Source organism: Eutrigla gurnardus, assembly GCF_963514095.1.
Source record: "Eutrigla gurnardus genome assembly, chromosome: 8".
NCBI lineage: Eukaryota > Metazoa > Chordata > Actinopteri > Perciformes > Triglidae > Eutrigla > Eutrigla gurnardus.
In genome coordinates, this window is record NC_139922.1 from 27,688,306 (window position 1) to 27,703,346 (window position 15,041).

Below are 15,041 nucleotides of genomic sequence, written 5' to 3' on the forward strand. Positions count from 1 at the left end.
TAAAAGTAGGCTACTCGTGCAGTAAAATAGTCCCTGTCATTGTTGTACCAGGCCTATACGATGATTATATCAGTCATTTATGATTTAGTAATGATTTTTCCGTACACAATACAATACATTTTCATTAAACAATAACATTTCTTCATTCCTCATACTGCACTGTAACGTCTATTCCTTTGATATTCTTGGTCTTATTTTTTATTTCTATTTCTATTTGCTTGTTATGTGTTTATTTCCAATGCTTTTAAAGTTTTATGTAAAGCACTTTGAATTACCTTGTTGTTGAAAGGTGATATTTGCCTTGCCGAGAATTTCTACTTGATAAAGGGGAAAAATGTCTTATTGTTGATACATGAGCTTCAAATTTTCCAAATTGTATGCATAGTTTTTAATCTGTGTGTGTGTAGACCATTACAAATGTGTGTGTGTTGCGGTGTATGTGCATGACATCAGCTGACAGGAAGTGAACATGGACCCATACTGTTGCCTGGCAATGCAATTCCGATTAAATGGTCTATATAACAGAGGAAAAACTTAAATTCTGCACCCAGTTTGTAATATTGCAACTATATAAATATTGCAATACTTTCATTAGTGGGCAACGAGGCTCACCATTGTGTTACCTGCTTTGGTGAAAGTGACATTTATTTATATTTATTTAAATGAAAACTTTTGCCTATTTGCATTGCTGCGTTTATTCTACAGCGAAGCATCACATTACGTACAATCATCATGTTTTGTGTTTTGCAGCATCGCCGTCCTGTGAGAACAACATATCTCTACAAAAAGTAAAAATATAGTGAGCTCAGAAAAACAGCATTTTGCATCAGTGTGGCTCGTTGATGTGTTTTTAATGGAGCAACAATGGAGCTCATTGTGGTGCAGAGGAATAACATCCAGATTTGGCTCCACAAGCAACACGAGGCAGTAGAAGGATAATTGTGTTCTTTTTTCTCTTTTTTTCTTTTTTTTGGTCTTTTAATGGAATTTTCTAACCGTATGAAAAATATAAATACCTGACCTATATCCTATACTTGAATACTCACATGCCCCAAAGTCACATTGAAAGAAAGGGTTTTTATCTCACTGTAACGATTCCTCCTGTTGGTACTGGTTTTAAAGTTATGCCCTCCTGGAGCAACTTTTGTTCTGTGCAAAATAATTACCCTTTAAAGTTCACGCAAATCTAATTCAAGGATAGTCTGAGTTAACCAAATCCAGAAGGCATGTTCAACACAAAACACCCTCTTCATGAGTTTCTTTGTGAGTTGTTTTGAACAGAAAACTGCTGAAGGCTCTTATTAGCTTCGGCTGTTCAAGCTGCACAAGGAGGAACACATTACTCTTTTAATGAGAGAACTGTATTGAGATATTTTTTACTTTTTTAAAAAAACATCACATATTAAACATCATGCCTGGCTTCAGACGAAGGCCCAGTTTTGGGTGACTCGGGTGGAGTTGCAGGTAAGCATGATCGCTTTGGTTTCTGATACCGTCAAACACGTCCCAGACGCCTTGTTCATCAGATGGTTTGTCTGAAAACGACAACAATGAAAACTGTAATAGGAGGACATTTTGGATGTTTTTTTTAAACTGTAAAACAAACAGAGATCTTGAGGGCAGAATGAGGAAAATTGAAAAAAGTCGTTTGATGTCGACATGTCGTACCTGCGTGAAGATCCACACCTGCTCGGGCACGACTCTGGTCCCTTTCCCCTTCAAACAACAGACTCGGAGAGACACGCGAGATCTTCCGGGTTTGGCTTGTAAACATAAATGGTTGCCGCCGCTGAGCCGAAGCTCCTGCTGGGATGTGTACTCAAAGGTCTACAAAGACATACATAACAAATATTAGTATTTTTAAGATGAGTAGCAACAATATATTACGATGTAAGACAGGGATTCCCAACCTTGTTGCCTAAAACCCTTAAAATAAAGTGTGGAAACTATTTCTTTCAATCTGACAGGCTGAAAGTATCCCATATTTTGTCAGAAATATGTAAAAGAAATGAAAATAACTTTGTGTAAAAGAACACTATTTCTTTCTATATCTCCCCCCCGAGTATTTTCTGGCCCCCAGGTAGAGAGACACTGATCTCACCGACGTTAACGTACCTGCGCTGCAGCATTCTTACTACATCTTATCCATGGAAGAGGCGCCCATTTCCCGTTTTTCTTCTTCACGTCCATGTAGCACTTCAATCCAGCATTTTGCAACTGCAGGAAAATAATGAAACAGGACAGCTAACTGATCGTCTCAAGGTTTGGATTAAATAAGATCAATTCTGTTCCGTAAACTGGGTCGATTCAAAGTTATAGGACATTGATTTGGAAAAACTAACGTCAATTTTCTGCATAAATATAAAATAAGTACCTGTCCGCTTTTCATCGGCCGGATGTCGGGCACGTAGGCATCGGGATAAACGTTGTTCAGGTACCACGTGAAGTCCCTGCAGCTTAATCTCTCCCTGAGTTTACGCCGTTCGGAAACATCTCCAAATAATTTCTGTGGGTGAAAAATGAGTGATATATATAAATATATATATATACTGTGAGTAACTTCCATGGGTGTTAAATATACTGTATATTTGTACGAACCGCTTTATAAATGAAGTCAGCATTTTTGTTTGAACGATAGAAGATCCACTTGTAGTTGTCCATCCAGACCTCCGCCAGGCGCACCAGGTTGCGGGTGATCATAAATTGGCTTCTGGGTAATTTGTTTGGGTTTTTTTTACGGTAAATGTGCCCTACAACAGAACAGGGGATAATTTCTATCTGACCTCCACACTGCCAGACCTGCAGTAGAGGGGGACACGTGGCACCAGGTAAGACTGAAGCTCTTAATAAAACATATATACATACATAAAAAAAACATTGAAAAGCTTTTACCCTGAAGGACATTTCCAAATTTTCACCTCCCCAGAACTCCATCTGGTCATCGTAAGTCCCAATATGCTCAAAGTATGCTTTAGATACAGAGAACAGGCCACCAGCAAAAGTAGGAGATCTACAAAATGAAGACACAAATCAGTCACTATAGCAACGGCCATAAATCATCTAATTTAAATGATCAGTTTGGGAAATACTCTTATTTGCTTCGTTTCAGAGAGTTAGGTGAGAAAATCCACACCACTCTCACATCTGCAGGGTAAACGTGTAGAAAACAGGCCAACAGTCCAAAGACAACAATATGTAATAATCACGTTAACATGTTTTTTGTTTGTTTTTTTACGTTATCTACATTTTTAATGTTTTTTACATTTCCCAAAGGCCACCGTAGTTTTCCGACACACTTGAAAAAGGAAGGGTGAGCGCACTGGCATTCAGTCACCACTAGACGGCATTCAATTCTACGCACTGTTCCTTTAAGTTTCCCATTCAGAAAAAAGTACCGGCTTTCTCGTCTAACTCCTTCAAACGAAGCAAAGGAGCATATTCCCAAAAATGTCAGCACATTTGCTATCAGCAAGGTATCTCTAAAACGTGTCAGTGGATTTTCAGGACTGTTTTAAAAAGTTCTATAATTATAGTATCATCCAGAAATCGTGTCTGTATTCATGGAGTTTGCAGGCACTATGTGTAGGCTATTTGATGTAGATGCTTGTTGAAACCAAGAGGCTACAAAGAGCCTCGACAGAGATCCTCATATCTACCTGATGGGATCCGTTTCATTCTTCCTCCGCTCCTTCTCCTCTTTGGGGATGACCTCCCATCTAAAGTTGAGCATCCAGTTAAATATCCCTCTCATGTAACGCGGTGAGAAAGCCACCGGCTTCTTGAAACTCAGGTCATTTCGGTCAATAACGGCGATCCTGGGGCTCACCACGGCAGTGGGCTGCTCCACTATCCGAGCCAGAAGAGGCTCCAGCCATCCGGGGAAGCATTCACCTAAACGCAGGAATGTAGGAGACGGCAGCGACATTTGTCAGTCGGTAAAATTAGTTTTCACGATCAGAGGTGTGCAGCTGGGAGAGTGTTGGTCATTATGTTGACTGTAGATTTCACTTATACCTTTTCCACCATTTACCTTCAGAGAAACACACCATCATGGTTTTTAAACCAACAGACAATAACAGCAAATGATTGAAAGCATTGTGGGTAAGGTTGGGTATCGATACCGAAATAAATCACCAAGCAGTATCTAAACTTCTCCAGTCAGACGATTACTGCGTTTGATCCTTTTTGTACCCAGATCTAAAAAAATAAGATAAAAAGAGTATTTATACGCCGGTGATTGGCCCAGCGCTGCAGCAGCTACAACCCAAACACAGGCTGTGGTGTGGATTTAATCTAGTGGATTTTGAGTTGGAGTTTGGTCCAACATATAGGCGATGCTGCATTACTGTGACTTTGTGTTACACAACTGCATTAATTCCATTCACCTCAGGGAACGATGAAATGGAAATATCGCTATCAAATGTAGCACTCTGTTGGTATTGGTAACACTTTAAGAGAAAATTGGTCTTAATTATAAAAAAAACACACACATACAGTGGGAATCCAGGAAGGTGAGGACCTCTCCTTGTGCAGCCTGCACTCCCAACAGTCGGGCTGTGATCAGGCCTTTTCGCTCCCTCTGGCGCAAAACACGCACTATTTTCAGCTTCTGCACATAATTATCCAGACGAGTCTTGAGGTGATCTGAAGAGAGCGAGAGACAGTCAACGAGTGGATTCATGGAGACATACAGGTAAAGCAGGTCGCTGCAGTGTGAGGGCTGTAAGGGTGAAACCAAACGAGTCAAACCAAAAACAAAGCAGATATCTTTTGAAAGTCATTGCAGGCTAAACACTTGTGAAATTGATAATGTTAATTATGGCCCTGTTCCATTTAGGTGGGGCAGCTTCTCAAGGATCATTAACTGCCACAGTGAAGTGCAGTTGTAGCCCATAACACACGAAAAACAAGACAAAACCCCTGAAAGGAAACGGCTTCCCTGCATTTCTTAAAAATGTCAAATAGCAGCAACCAAAGCTTTTCTCTGGACAGATCGGCATCAGGGGAAGATCAGGGGACTTTATTGGTCCTGCAGGTCTGGCTGGATGATCGGCTCTGGGCGGATCCATTCCCCGCTCTATTACACCTGTTTACCCCGCTATGCATGTCCAAACGGCTGCTATGAAAAGGGCCTATTCTGTAGCAGGGTCATCATTTACCTGTTTTTGATTACCAAGATACAGGGTCGCCCATAAAGTTGAAATAATTTGCAAATGTCTTTGTCTTTTATAGCGTCACACAAATGATTATGCATGAATTAATTCCACCTGGGTACACATAATGTGATCAATGCACCTGGTTAAAGGTGATTACTGATGCATTTAATAGGAAGAAAGAGGAAAACAAAAGATTCAAACTTTATGGGCAGCAGTGTATAAATATTAATAATAGCTGCTTTAAGTACAAATACTTGACACTTCTACTGTTATATTTCAGAAGGGAATATTGTACTTTCTGCTCCACGATAACGATTCAGGCCTACTTTACTTTACTTAGAGTAGAAGTTAATTGGGATCTATATCTACAAAATATGTGATAATCTTATAAATTATGACACAAAATGTACAAATTAATCTGTGAAACATTCAGTAAAAGAGTTATAATTAGTTCCAGAGATTACATTTTATAAGTGCACAGTTTGTATTCTTCTTTTATTTATGTGTCACAGGCTGCCTTTTAAATGATTGGAAAACGAAGAATTTCATTGTATAGGGAAACACGTTTCTTTACTGTGCATATGATAATAAACCCTTTGAATCTTTGAATCAACACTAAAATGCTTCTTAATTAAAACAATTAGCTAATAATAGACTGTATTTTGCCCGTGTGTTGCGTTTGAGTAAAGGATGTGAACACGGCCTCCTCTACTACAGTGTGTCTGCACAAATAAGAGATTTTAAAAGGATATTTTAGAAATAAGTGATGCACAATGTGAATTTTAACAGGCCGTGAAGACTCTCACCGTCCGTGCTGGCGTCGTCCACCAATAGGATCTCTTTGAGCAGGGCTGCGGGGGCCGTGTGCAGGACGCTGTAGACCGTCCTCATCAGAGTGGACCAGGCCTCGTTGTGAAACACGATGATCACACTGGTGGTCGGGAGGCCGGGGCAACGCGAAAACCTCTGCTTCCGGCAACTGTTGGGAGGCAAACTGAGCGTTAGCAGGTATCAGATTTGCAACAAGACGTACAGTTCCTCAAAGTTTGGCTCGAAGCGTTTCAACGAAGCATTTCATGCTTTTAGGTTTTAGAAAGTCCTCTTTGTTTTACACGTGGACAACAAAAGATGGTTAATTGTTCAACCAGACTGACAGCTGAAAGGACAGAGGGATGAAAAGACACCGCTGGGCTACAGATAGACTAAGTGTGTGCAGGTTTAAACAGGAACAGGTTCTTGTTTCGGCGTTCAAGTGCACAATAATGACAAGCTCTAATTAGCAGGCGTGTTGCTTTAGCACTTCATAGTAATAGACGGTTATAGTGTATCAGATCACAGAGGTTTAAACTAATCACAGTTTAAACCTCTTCAATCTTCCCAACGAGTAAAAGAAAAAGGTCCCGCCAAAATAAGATAAACTTTATTGATTGCATCTACTGGGGAATTCACAAATTAGCCCAAAAGAGCATGTCAGATCAAAATGAATAAATAAATAAGATGAGAGAATAGAAAAACGTGTTTTCCCCTGGGTTTCAGGAGGATATACAACATAATATATTATATAAAATATTAAGAGCCCATTTGTTGTGGCCGGGGTCACTGGAACACTGGAATTAAAAATTGGAGGGTATTTTGGGGGAATAACACTATTCTCCTCTTTCATCACTAAATGGAAGTTTTAATCAATTAAAAAGTGATTCCAAACTCTTTGAACGGCAGCGTACGTCCCTCAGAATCCTCAAATCAGTGATAATGAATGAACAATGGATAACGCTCACTCTGGACTCCGTGTGTCTTCGCCCAGGTCGCGGTGCAGGGAGATCCGATCGCTGGCAAACTGGTTGAATTGGATCTTATCGAACAACTTTGATTGCTCCTTCCGTTCATCAAAAGTCATTCGAAGCATCACAAAGGCTTTGCCACTGGCACCCTGCACCCTGGGGTCCTGGGGAGGCCTCTGGAGGTGGGGCCTCAGGTCCTCCTGGGTGTAAAAGCCAGGAAGACAAGGCAAACCGGGCCGGAGGGGGAAGTCTCTGGGTTTCACCGCATACTTCAGGGGACGCTGCGTCGACGGCTTCGGTGGCACTGTGTTGTTGAGGTAGCATTTCATCAAGAACAGTATCAGCAAGCAGGAAGCCACAAACTTAAATGTTCGGGAGCGTCGGCAGCAAGTTACACCCATGGTATGCAGAGAGGAGGACTCGCCCAAAAACAAAGCTGAGGAGACACAATGCAGAAAAGCATGAACACATTTGAAAAAGCAACAAAGCAAAGACTGATGCATTCGAACAATATCGGCACTTCAGATGCAAAGTGTCATTTCACTTAATTGTTGTCTTAACTAAAGTCTAACAGCCGGGACACATAAAACTATTATTGTTCTATTAGGTGCACATCGTTTTTTACAATGATTGCATGTTTGAACACTCAAATAGTAGCTTCAAGAGCAGATTGTCTTTGTGTTATGTCGTAAAAAAGTTTAATAAAAATAATAAATACATTTACGAACTTAAAGTGCACACATATCTTTCTATTTTGTGTATTAAAAATACCAAAAAGGGTGTAAAATCCATAAATCTTGTGTATGATAAACTTGTGCATTCACCCTGTGGTGACATGAGGTCACACTCTTGTGTTGTCTGGAAGTTATAAGCTAAGAAAATTAAACAATCTGACATGAAAGTGAGTAGACCTTGTTTAAGTTTACAAAGTAGAAAAGTAGTAAAAAATAATAATAATTAAAGACATTGCACAAAAATGTCCAATTTTGCAACACAATTTGGAGGCAAAATGCAGAATAAAGAATATAGCCTAGTTTATTATACACAATGTCAAACCAGGCCTCATGCCGAGCCTTTAAGACTAGATTATTTTTAAGAATATGCATTTATTAGTACTTACTAGGCGTTATCTCTTCTTATTTCTTCTCTCAGTCATGAGGAGACATCTGTGTCTGCTGTTGATAAAAACCTGTCCAGCTCAGAGTGTGTTCCCTATCAGCTGTCATAGACTGCAACAACTACTCCAACCGGTTATTGTCTTCAAATACCACAAGCTGTTAATAAGCAAGTTCAAAAGTACATTTAATTATTCACATGAATTAAAAACAAGCCAAGTGGCGGCCAAAACAGGAACAAATACCAACAACGTGTGTGTGTGTGTGTGTGTGTGAGTGTGTGTGTGTGTGTGTGTGTGTGTGTGTGTGTGAGTGTGTGTGTGTGTGTGTGTGTGTGTGTGTGTGAGTGAGTGTGTGTGTGTGTGTGTGTGTGTGTGTGTGTGAGTGTGTGTGTGTGTGTGTGTGAGTGTGTGTGTGTGTGTGTGTGTGTGTGAGTGAGTGTGTGTGTGTGTGTGTGTGTGTGTGTGTGTGTGTGTGTGTGTGTGTGAGTGTGTGTGTGTGAGTGTGTGTGTGTGTGTGTGTGTGTGTGTGTGTGTGTGTGTGTGTGTGTGTGTGTGTGTGACGTTGAGAGCCACAGAAAAGCTGAAGAAAAGTCTAGAAGGAAGGAGGAAGAGGGGGAAGAACAACAATGGCGTCTGGCTAGCTGGTCCGGACCGAACCAAGCGAACTCACAGGACGTTACTACTGTTACGTTACTACTGTTACGTTACTACTGTTGTCATGGTGACGGAAATTTAACATTTAAAAACATTTGTTGTTTATTTAATAAACAACAACAGCAGCAACAAAACCACTAAAGCGTGATGGTGACGTTTTGCTCTCTGTTGTTAAAAACATGTTTTTGTTTCCGCTTTATTTGTTGGTTTAGCTCAGTTGAGTTTCCAACGTCTCCCTCGCGAGACGTCACAGGGAGGAAGGGGCGTGGCTCGTCGCCATGGTTACGCAGAAACTACAGTCTTGATTTGATCTCCAGGCTGCGTGTGTCCCCGTTTCCCCGGGACTATAATGGCCTTCTTCGGTGTAACACTCCTCGGTTATCAAAACCCGATCGGCGACAAACTGATCGTGAGTCCCAGAGGAGCGTCTCTTCCCCGGGGTAAGAAGGAGGCGACTCCGCCCCTCAACACCCGTTAGCTTAGCTGCGAGCTAACAAGAAGCACAATAGGATACTTATGCTAATGCTAACATGAGCTAGCAAGTTGTTTTTCTGTTTGTTTCCTCAGCAGGGCCTTCAAAATAGGATTAAAATATGACTTTATAATATTTAACTTCACTAAAGATTTAATCAGAGATTGACAACTAGTTTAATTTCATTTAAATATAGCAAATATTCTACTTTTTACCTCACTGTTTGTTCCAGTTACTAGTTTGCAGATTTAGATTTTGTCTATATTATTAATATTATTATTTTAAATGAAGCTACTCAGCAGTGTATTAAGTGATTATAACTACCCAACTTTAACCGTGTACATTAATGCATCACTAATTATAATTCAGTACTTTGATATGAAATATATTTATATGATTTGAAATTAAATTATATATATATTATATGTCACCACTGCAAACAACAACAATCCATATAAATTCAGCAATAAAGTGATAAAACTAGTTCATAAAAACATCCGATAGTAAAGATTTAAACCCTCAAGGGGGGATAAAATGTTATGTTATCTTACTGTGGAATTACATGCACTTCTGCAGATCATTTAAAACATGTTTTCTCATTTGGAGTTGACTTACACAACCCTTCAAATACTAGAAATATGTTTTCAAATGGAAATATGTTTTCAAATGCATGTCTTTAATGGCCCTTGATGGCCTATATAACATAGTTTATATCAGTATTTCTAGGAAGTATCAAGCGATAAACTCCTGGTAGAATACAAGTTAAACTTTAATGATCAAATAAATCTTATCTATATAATATATATAATTATCTGTCTTTACTATATGAACACATTTTTTTTAACAGATGGTGGGATTACCATCAGAGCAGGATCGCCTCCGTCTCTCCAGGAACAACAGGGACCCCTCAGATGTACAGACACATGCAGCGTTTCCCACCAGCCTCTTCCTCACAGCACCGACCTTCACCGCGGGAGCCAGGAGCGCTACAAAGAGATGGTCAAACGGGCTCAAACGCCCAGATGTGAGCACAGATAGGACACATGAAGGGTCTTAAACATTAGGTTGGATTGAAAATCACAGCCGGTGACAAGTGTGTCCTTCCATCTCCAGCTCCTAACCAGCTGTACGTAATGCCTCTAACGGACAACCAGCAGTACGGCTGGATGGTGTCCAGCAGTCCTGAACCCTGGACCCACGTCAAACGCTTTCCCCGAAAGAACAGCCAGATGACAAAGTAGGTCACATTTCCAAATCAAATATTTTCTTCACATACAAGATACATCTTTATAAATGTATTTGACTCATTATTTCCCCCCCCACAGGTTTGTAAAAGAAATGTCAGCAACAGACCCGGACTTCAGCATGTTCTGACAGCCTTTCTTCTTCACTTATCTTTTAAATCTTTTTTTTTTACATTATAAACACTTCTTAACATTAACAGCTCAGAACTTTTATTAAAGGAATCTGAACATTGGAAATGTACAACACACAAATGATTCCTAATGAATTGCCACATTTATATCTTAAGTCAATTTGACACATCATGAGGCAGGAAGTCATCTTGCCACCTCTGAAGGGCTCCAGACAGTTATATTGAAACGCCCTCTAGAGGACACAAAAAATAACTACTTCTGAATTTTGGGAAGATGGTAATCGTCATGTGATTAGTTGAAAGTTTAGTAACTTAACAGTGGAGTTCTTTACCTGATGCACAGCAGGTGACATGAGGGTCTCAAATAAGGGAAGATAACAAGCAGAAGTCCAGAAACATTCAGGAACATTTCACCACGCAGCGGCAAAGAAAACACGTTTTACATTATTGGTCCTGATTAAATATTTCAGATCTTGATGATGATGGATACGGGCTTGTTTTCATGGGTCGTCGGGGAGACGAAGATGAGGAGAATCTCATGCTGGATTTGAACACAAGCTCCAACCTGTCAAATTAAATGTCCCAAAATGACTTCATGGATTTCATTCAGTTCTTAGGGTGCCAAAAAATAAATATAAAATCTGTTACTTACCATAAATAGCCACTAGATGGTGCAAACTGGCACTCAGAGGTGCTGCTGACCCTGCAGCTCTGCCTGCAGATAACAGTGGCTTCCCATCATGGACAGTGGCCTTGTTTTGGTGGTCCATCACCTTGACTGGTGGTCCAACCCCCCACCAGTCCAACACAGGTGGCGAGCCAGCAAAAGCAGCCTGAAGTATTCTAAACCAGTCGGTTTATTACACAGTGAAAAAGGGCGACTGGTGAACGAAGCTACTCTTTTTTTAAAAAGTCTTTCTTACAATTGTCATCAACTAATTTTAAGAATTAGTGCTCGCCAGCTTTTACTGTCTGATAAACTTTATAATCTCTGAAATAAGTGAAACTTTGTGAACATGAAGTGGTCTTTGTGGAAACATTAAAAGCAGGAATGTTGTCAGATTATAACATAATTAAGTCAGCACAAATGTTGATGCTTTGAACATTTAAAAGGACCTAAATGTAGTTTTTGAGTATGTGTATATTGCTAATGTGTGACACGCCTGTATATTTGCATTACATCTAACATGAGGAAATATATGAACACACAGAACAGCCATTGATTTTTTTTTAATTATTTTTTTTTCTTCAAGGGGAAATGTTATTTTTCTCTTTGTCATAGTCCTCAACTCTTCTCGTCCTTCAACTTTCAAAAAAACAATAAAAACTCCCCTTTCAACTCCTCCAACTCAGGGAAAAATACAAATAAAACCAAAAACAAATAGGGAAGGATTCATCAGGCCTGAGCAAAACACTGTTTCAGTAGTATGGGGACAACCTTCCTCCCCTCTCCCGTTCCCCCCAAAACATCCCAAGAGTTAACAATCAACACAAGTCTATGGACAGCCAATAGAAATAGAATACATACAAAGCACATTTTAATAAACTCATGTCCATCCTATAAATCTCTTTGCTTATATGAATCACTCTTCATTCGTCACAGTTTCCCTTGATCGTTTGTGATCTCTGTTACATCGCCGTCCTCTGGTGCTCCTACCACGCCCCCCCGACGCCAAATATCATTGCACAGGGAGGGGGGGGGACCAATAGCGCAAGGCTGCATGAGCTGGCTTTGGTACAAACATGATCAACTGTTGGTTGCCATTTGTTGAGTGTGGCGGAAGAGCTAAAAAATCTTTGTTGGGGGGGGGGGGGGGGATTCTCCCGATTACAAAAAAGTCGAAGCAACGAAGAGAACGTTAACTGGAGATGATTCTCGACGAGCCCTTTCTCCCTTCCTCTCCATCCAAACATCGGCAGTCCAGGCACTCTTCCTGTTCAGTGATATTCTATCATTTGTTTTAACTTAAGGCAATCAAACTCAGCTATTAGTACTTCTACTGAGTGGTGGGGGGGAATAATACAAGAAATATATATACGTGTAGGTATATCAATTTGAGTGTAACACCAGGGATGCCATTGGTTACGGTTGAGAAGAGAATGTGTGGGAGGGAGAGGTCACCTTAAAGCCTGACTGAGAGTTACAATACTGCAGTAGTGGCATAAATAAAAAACATAAATAAATAAAAAAAAGCACAGTGAATCATCTGTATATGTGTGTTTACTGCTATGCTTGCGTGATCGCACACACACACACACACACACACACACCACTCGGCTTCTGCTGCGAAGGCAGCTAGCGGTGATTCCTTGCTGTACACGACCACACCTTCCACCAGCTGGAATACTGTATTTGTACATCAGGGTTGAACAGCAGAATTCATTGGCTGCAGTTGATCAGTTGGTACCAGTGAGCTTGAGCTTTACAACTGGCATTTTAACAAGAAAGCGTGCTGGTCTTTGATCCTTTTCATTGGAATGGAATCATAATAAGCATAATAATTAATCAGAATCATCATCATAATAATAATAATAATAATAACATTAAGAATATACAAATGATGGATACAGAAGTGATACAAAATACCCTACGTTAAAACAAACATAAAAACGGAAATAAAATGAAAGTAAAAACAAGATACCACAATCAGACATGCTTCAAAGCGGTTATGTTTGGCAAGAAAGCAGTTTTTTTGTTTGTATCATAAAAACCTCACAGTGAAAATAGTTATGCCCCTTCAGGATTACAAAGCACAGTATTCAGTCAAAATCAATATATATTTCTCTCCTTCATGTATTTCTTCTTCATAGAAGAATCAGACTGTGGTACCACTGCGTTGAAATCCGAGGTCTCCCCCCCCCTGATGGCTCTGGTTTTAAGTTCCTTCATTTTCATGTGCACAAAAACAAAAAACCCCCAAAACTTCTGTGAAAGGAGTCGTGAGGATATTTAGTGTTACTGAAACCAGCTGCACCCTGGCTGCTCAAGCTCTGAGGAACCAAACCTGACGTGAAACGAGCACGAAGAGGATCCTAATCCCAGCTGGAACTACTTCTACTCCCCGGAGAAAATACAAAATATATAGATTTCAGATATCACCTCATCATAATAACATCCTTAGTCGTCTTCAGTAATTTTGTTTAGAAGTTGAGGGCAACATAATCATTTAGAGTTAACGTGATCAGCTCTTTGCTGCCTGAATGACAGACAAAATAAATTAATTGTTACATATTTTATAGAACAATGAGAGCAGCCGGTGCTGCCAGTAGTTTCAGGCCTTCTACCTGAAAAAACCCAAACAGAGGCGGTGATCATTGCTGACTTTAGCGAGAACATATCAAAACATGTCTCTTGCTTTTAGTAAATACTTTAGTCTTTGGTCAATATATTCCTCCTCACTTTATACATATATTCATACACACACAAATATGCATGTACATACACACTTATAAACGTGTAATAAACTGGATATTTGTGCACGCATGTATTCACACTTTTTCATAAAGGACCCTTTGCACAAAACATCAAGATCTAAATAAATAATTAATTCAGAAAACAAAAATGAGTACCTGTTCATAAGTCATGTGAAATAATAATGATAAAAAATACCAGAAAAAACAAAGAAAAACAAAACAAAAGTAGCCTTATGTACAGCGTTAATCTTCTTTTGACACAGGCTAAAAGGCGTTGTTTTAAATAAACAGACTTTGCATCTTTCAAGAAGCCTGAGAGAGAGGCTAGACATGAGAAAAACTCCCGTCCTTCAACATGTGTGTGAGCCAAAAAATTGCTGTCAAACGAGAACATTTTCCTCTCATCAAGAACACTTTCCTTTTGAAATCGTTAAAAGTTTGTTTTTTCCTCTTTACTTGGGATTCAAGTGGCGGCGTGTCTAGTTTTTTTTATGTTTTAGCCGTTAGCTCACGCTGTGAGTCCTTGCTCAGCGGTGTCTCTGCAGTGGAGGGGAGGGGGGGGGGGGGGGGGGGGGCACGGCTGCTAACTGCTGGGCGGCCCCTCGTTCAGAAAGTAGGTCGTCATCTCCCCTTTACCTTTGACCTTCACCACCCCGCGATACTCCAGCACGTACCCTTTGTTTGCAAGCACCTGGTAGAGGTCCGTCGTCACCTGAGTGCAAACGGGAAGGTTTATATGAAATGCTATAAATATCTGATTCAATTAAGGAACACAAAGCATTTTTTTCATTAAATAAACTTAACTGGCCTCGTCTTCATTTAAAATTCCACAATGGAAGGTTACTTGTTTGTTTGTTGTAGAAGAGACGTAACCTTTATCCCAAATATAATGACAATAAAAATCTCCATTTAAAGCTCCGCTCCAAAAAAATTTGGAAGCGTTATTTCGGTCGATCATTCCTCCCCTTTAATAATACCAGTTGGTATTGTATTTTATATCGTTGGAAAGCCTGATTAGTCACCTTTACAACGAGGTAAAATACAATACCAATTGTTATTATTAAAGGGGAGG

General features: G+C 39.9%; 3 protein-coding genes across 3 annotated transcripts in view; 1 reads left to right on the plus strand and 2 right to left on the minus strand.

Annotated features, from left to right (window-relative positions):
• Nucleotides 1-383: 383 nt before the first annotated feature.
• LOC311017547 (polypeptide N-acetylgalactosaminyltransferase 6-like) lies at nt 384-8,301 on the minus strand. Its single transcript, XM_084015965.1, has 11 exons — nt 8,058-8,301; nt 6,935-7,373; nt 5,963-6,135; nt 4,495-4,644; nt 3,657-3,891; nt 2,893-3,010; nt 2,599-2,799; nt 2,375-2,506; nt 2,116-2,217; nt 1,669-1,827; nt 384-1,535 (listed from the first exon to the last, which is right to left on the minus strand). Exons 2-11 carry the CDS (start codon nt 7,336-7,338, stop codon nt 1,422-1,424), a joined length of 1,788 nt encoding a protein of 595 aa, XP_083872091.1. The 5' UTR covers nt 7,339-7,373; nt 8,058-8,301; the 3' UTR covers nt 384-1,421.
• A 699-nt stretch (nt 8,302-9,000) lies between these two features.
• spmip11 (sperm microtubule inner protein 11) lies at nt 9,001-10,608 on the plus strand. The gene is made up of 4 exons (XM_084015217.1): nt 9,001-9,148; nt 10,028-10,204; nt 10,294-10,417; nt 10,506-10,608. Exons 1-4 carry the CDS (start codon nt 9,058-9,060, stop codon nt 10,552-10,554), a joined length of 441 nt encoding a protein of 146 aa, XP_083871343.1. The 5' UTR covers nt 9,001-9,057; the 3' UTR covers nt 10,555-10,608.
• A 1,463-nt stretch (nt 10,609-12,071) lies between these two features.
• The window catches only part of LOC311016716 (adenylate cyclase type 6-like), a 31,429-nt gene continuing 28,459 nt past the window's right edge, over nt 12,072-15,041 (minus strand). The window contains exon 24 of the mRNA XM_084014614.1: nt 12,072-14,681. Within this exon, the coding sequence (XP_083870740.1) occupies nt 14,553-14,681 (129 nt within the window). The 3' untranslated portion in view covers nt 12,072-14,552. The remainder of the gene's footprint in view (nt 14,682-15,041) is intronic.

Excerpts from the sequence above, each read along its gene's own strand:
- LOC311017547 (XM_084015965.1), bottom strand. The coding sequence starts at position 7,338 with ATGGGTGTAACTTGCTGCCGACGCTCCCGAACATTTAAGTTTGTGGCT. Across the intron at positions 6,136-6,934 it reads GAAGACACACGGAGTCCAGA|TTGCCGGAAGCAGAGGTTTT; the intron begins GTGAGCGTTATC and ends GCCTCCCAACAG. Across the intron at positions 1,536-1,668 it reads AGGTGTGGATCTTCACGCAG|ACAAACCATCTGATGAACAA; the intron begins GTACGACATGTC and ends TGTCGTTTTCAG.
- spmip11 (XM_084015217.1), top strand. The coding sequence starts at position 9,058 with ATGGCCTTCTTCGGTGTAACACTCCTCGGTTATCAAAACCCGATCGGC. Across the intron at positions 10,205-10,293 it reads ACGGGCTCAAACGCCCAGAT|CTCCTAACCAGCTGTACGTA; the intron begins GTGAGCACAGAT and ends TTCCATCTCCAG. Across the intron at positions 10,418-10,505 it reads AAGAACAGCCAGATGACAAA|GTTTGTAAAAGAAATGTCAG; the intron begins GTAGGTCACATT and ends CCCCCCCCACAG.